This window comes from Notamacropus eugenii, chromosome 1, assembly GCF_028372415.1.
Source record: "Notamacropus eugenii isolate mMacEug1 chromosome 1, mMacEug1.pri_v2, whole genome shotgun sequence".
NCBI lineage: Eukaryota > Metazoa > Chordata > Mammalia > Diprotodontia > Macropodidae > Notamacropus > Notamacropus eugenii.
Genome location: NC_092872.1, coordinates 593,719,884 through 593,723,401, shown reverse-complemented (window position 1 = coordinate 593,723,401; position 3,518 = coordinate 593,719,884). Strand labels below are relative to the sequence as shown.

General features: G+C 39.4%; 1 protein-coding gene across 1 annotated transcript; it reads right to left on the bottom strand.

Moving 5' to 3' along the window:
- Positions 1 to 270: 270 nt before the first annotated feature.
- Positions 271 to 1,011, bottom strand: SCP2D1 (SCP2 sterol binding domain containing 1). Its single transcript, XM_072634552.1, has one exon. The coding sequence runs from the start codon at positions 960 to 962 to the stop codon at positions 477 to 479; it is 486 nt and encodes a 161-aa protein (XP_072490653.1). The 5' UTR covers positions 963 to 1,011; the 3' UTR covers positions 271 to 476.
- Between the last annotated feature and the right edge of the window lie 2,507 nt (positions 1,012 to 3,518).

Genomic DNA, 3,518 nt, shown 5'->3' with positions numbered 1-3,518 from the left:
CTACCTCTGAAAGGACCATAAATTATTGAGTCAAACCCAGATGTTCACCAATTGTTCTAAGACTTCTTTCCCACAAAAGATGAGACTTTTCTAAAAAACTAAGTACAAAATTTCAGGAAATAATTAGAACATTAATTTGTATTATTATCATTAACCATTTTCATACAAAAATGTATGTTTTTTTAAAACCATACAAATTTCCATATTGTCCAATTTTATGCCACTGAGAAAATTTTAGTTGTGACAACGGAATGGAAAAAGAGAACAAGATTTAAGGCCTTTCACTCCAAGACAGTTTACTGCACTAGGAACACACACCCGTGGCAAATTACACATCAGCAGATCAAAACTCGAATAGGAAGAATTTGAGTAAAAATATTGGATTTTTTTTTTTAATCTTCAGTTCGAGCACTATTTCTGAGTGGCTAGGAAATTAAGAGATGGTGTTGATCGCTCCCTTGGTCTTTTGTCCTCCTTTAGAATTTAGCACAGTCTTTGAAAATCTTTTCCAGCTTCTGTCCCAGCATTACTTTGCCACTCACTTTCAGCTTACCAGCAAAGAAAGCCCTTTGAGGATTGGTTTTGCCTAGCACCAGCTCCATGAAAATATGGTCTGGAATAGTAAACACGGTGTCAGCTGGGCTCCTCGCTGATCCTGAGTATACTTCTCCAGATCCATTCTTCAAGTCGACCGTCCACTGGACAATGATCTTCCCATCTTTAGTAATGTCCAACTGAAATATAGCGTTGACCTTCTTGACCAGTTGGCTGCCCACTTCTTTGACCCGACGGCTAATTTCTTCAAATACTAGGTTACTGCGGAGTTCTGTGACTTGAATGGATTTGGGTGCTGAAGGATCCTGAGCTGAATTCAGCTCTACATATTGTCCTGTACTAGAAACTCCTTCAGCTGCTTTGATCTTAGGCTGATGGTGGCTTCTCTTCCTTTCTTTCTTCCACATCCTTCTTTTGCAGATCCCTCTGAACTTATGGTTTGGTTTCTAGACAACCTTGACTAAGGTAGTACTGTCAGACCCCATTGTGACATCAAAAATCACTCATACACAGGTAATTTGGGTCCCTGTGTGCTGAAATCCTATTGGCTAAATGAATGGGTTTGGGTTTTTTTTTTTAATGACATAGGGATGCAAATACCCAAGTAATTGTGAGGCAACTTCATGGCCTAGACTCCTTAGGACTGCCTGGTATCACTGAAGCCACTAGGTCATCTTGTCCCAGCCTTTTTGCTTGGTGTATGGTATGCTTTGTAGAATTTTCTTTTATTGTTATTATTAGTAGTAATAATAATTGACATTTATCTAGCACTCTGAATTTTGCAAAAACCCTTTATATACATTGTAATCTTCATTCAATTCTCACAACAACCCTGAGAAGTAGGTACAAGTACTGTCCCCATTTTACAAATGAGGAACCTAAGGTTTAGAGAGAGGTTAAGTGACCTGTCCAGGGTCACACCACAAGTAAATTTCAGAGGTGGGATTTGAACCTAGAGTTCCTGACTCCAGCTCCAATGTTCTATACACAATGCCACCCTGTGTATAAAGAATTCTACCCTTGACAATGGTCGTCTCTCCTAGACTCATGGCAAGAGTTTTTATACTAAACCATCAATTTGTCCTGAGTTTCCTCATTTCCCTTATTCCACACCTCAAATTTTTTCCTTATCTCTGCCTGTTCTTTCTTCATTTGTTCCTTTCTCGAAGTATGGGCCTTCTCCTTACAAAGTTAACCTCTATTTTCATGCTTTTGATTCTCTCCCCTCTTACGTGTGCTGGGAGGTCAGCTTCCTCTGTTTCTGTGTCTCTCTGTCTTTCTCTCCTACTGAGTCTTTTCCTGATACTTACGCACCTTCTCCTCTGTACTTAACTCTGTACTTAACTATCAGTTGATCAGGCCCATTCCATTCGCTCAAGGTCTTTCATCTCTTCTCTCTTTCACTACCAATTTTCTAAAGTGGCTCCACTCACTGGCTCCACTTTTTCATCAACCACTCAATTCTCAAGACTCTTGTAATCTGGCTTATGACACCACCATGCTACAAAAACTGTACCTAGATTACCTATGATCACTTGAGATTGCTAAATCCAATGACTGTTTCTCAATTCTCATTCTTCTCTGCACCTCTTGACAAATCCTTCAGGATATGTAACCTCCTTTGGTTTTCATATCACTCCTCTCTTCTGATTGTCTTTCTATGCATCTGACCACTCCTCAATCTCTCGTTTAAGTCTTGTCTCCTTAAGCATGGATAGCCCTCCAGGCTCTGTCATGGACTCTCTTCTTGCCTATCCTCTCTCCTTCATTAATCTCCTCAAGTATCATCTATATCATCAACATTCTCTGTCTCTGTCTCTCTGTCTCTCTCTCTCTCTGTCTCTCTCTTTCTTTCTCTCTCTATCCTCCTACTATTTAGTTTTTCTGCTTCTAATTTCTCCCCTTCTCATTCCCTCCTTTACATAAGTACTTTTCAACTCTCCCCCAAAGGATCTTTTATTTGCTATAAAAGTTACCTCCACTACCACCAGTAATAAGGCTTCTTAGAAGACAAGTATGAAGAATACCTAATTATTCTTAATAATTAGCTGCTGAGGTCAGTTAAAATAGGTAACTACCAGCTAATGTTCTCTTCCTTGGGAGGGTAGACAGCCTCTTCATCAGTGGCCTTATGATACACTGGAGTAGAGACTGTCTCCTGCACATATGGTGATGTACGCTACCCCCCACAGAACTAGGATGACTTCCATGCTGCTTACCTTAGGTAAGGTTTGAGACATTTTTCCCAAATACAAAAATTCCTAGTTACAGATCTACTGACTTTCATTGGTAGAAGTTTCTATACCGCACATTCCCTATGCTTTGGCATTAAATGTCTACCCTGACCCCTTTCAAAAGGAATAAAACACAAAACCAACCCTCTGTAGGAATCTTACAGATATCAAATGAAACTTTGATACTTACTTATATAGGTGAGTGAGGTGACTTCCTATAATATCATACATTTGAACAAAGTTAATGAGCACGTAAATCAGGTTCTAACTTTGTTTTGTGCCACTTTTTATCAGCTGTGTTTACCCAGAAGAATTAAAATGGAGAAGTCAGCAATGCTCCTATAAATGGGGTCGGTGTAAATAAGGTGGAAAATGCATACCTCTCCTAAATCCCGTGTGCTGTCTTGGGAGTTTGACAGGTGCCAGAGACACAAGAATGAATGAATGAATGAATGATGAAGATGAACAAATTAATGAATAAACATTCTGACATGCTTACTCTGTGGGAGATATTGTGCAGGATGCTCTAAAAGGAGCTGTGTCAATGGATTCTGAAAGTTGCTAGCCATCTTGCCACATCCTTGCTATCACGTGGACATGAATTTTATCACAGATGTGCTGCCATCCTAGCACCATTCCTACGGATTCTGTCATTTGATTTTTTACAATAAAATGCCCTCTGATTCATGAATGTTAAAGCATTTTTTTCAGAAGAGATGGTATGCCTTT

Excerpts from the sequence above, each read along its gene's own strand:
- SCP2D1 (XM_072634552.1), bottom strand. The coding sequence starts at position 962 with ATGTGGAAGAAAGAAAGGAAGAGAAGCCACCATCAGCCTAAGATCAAA.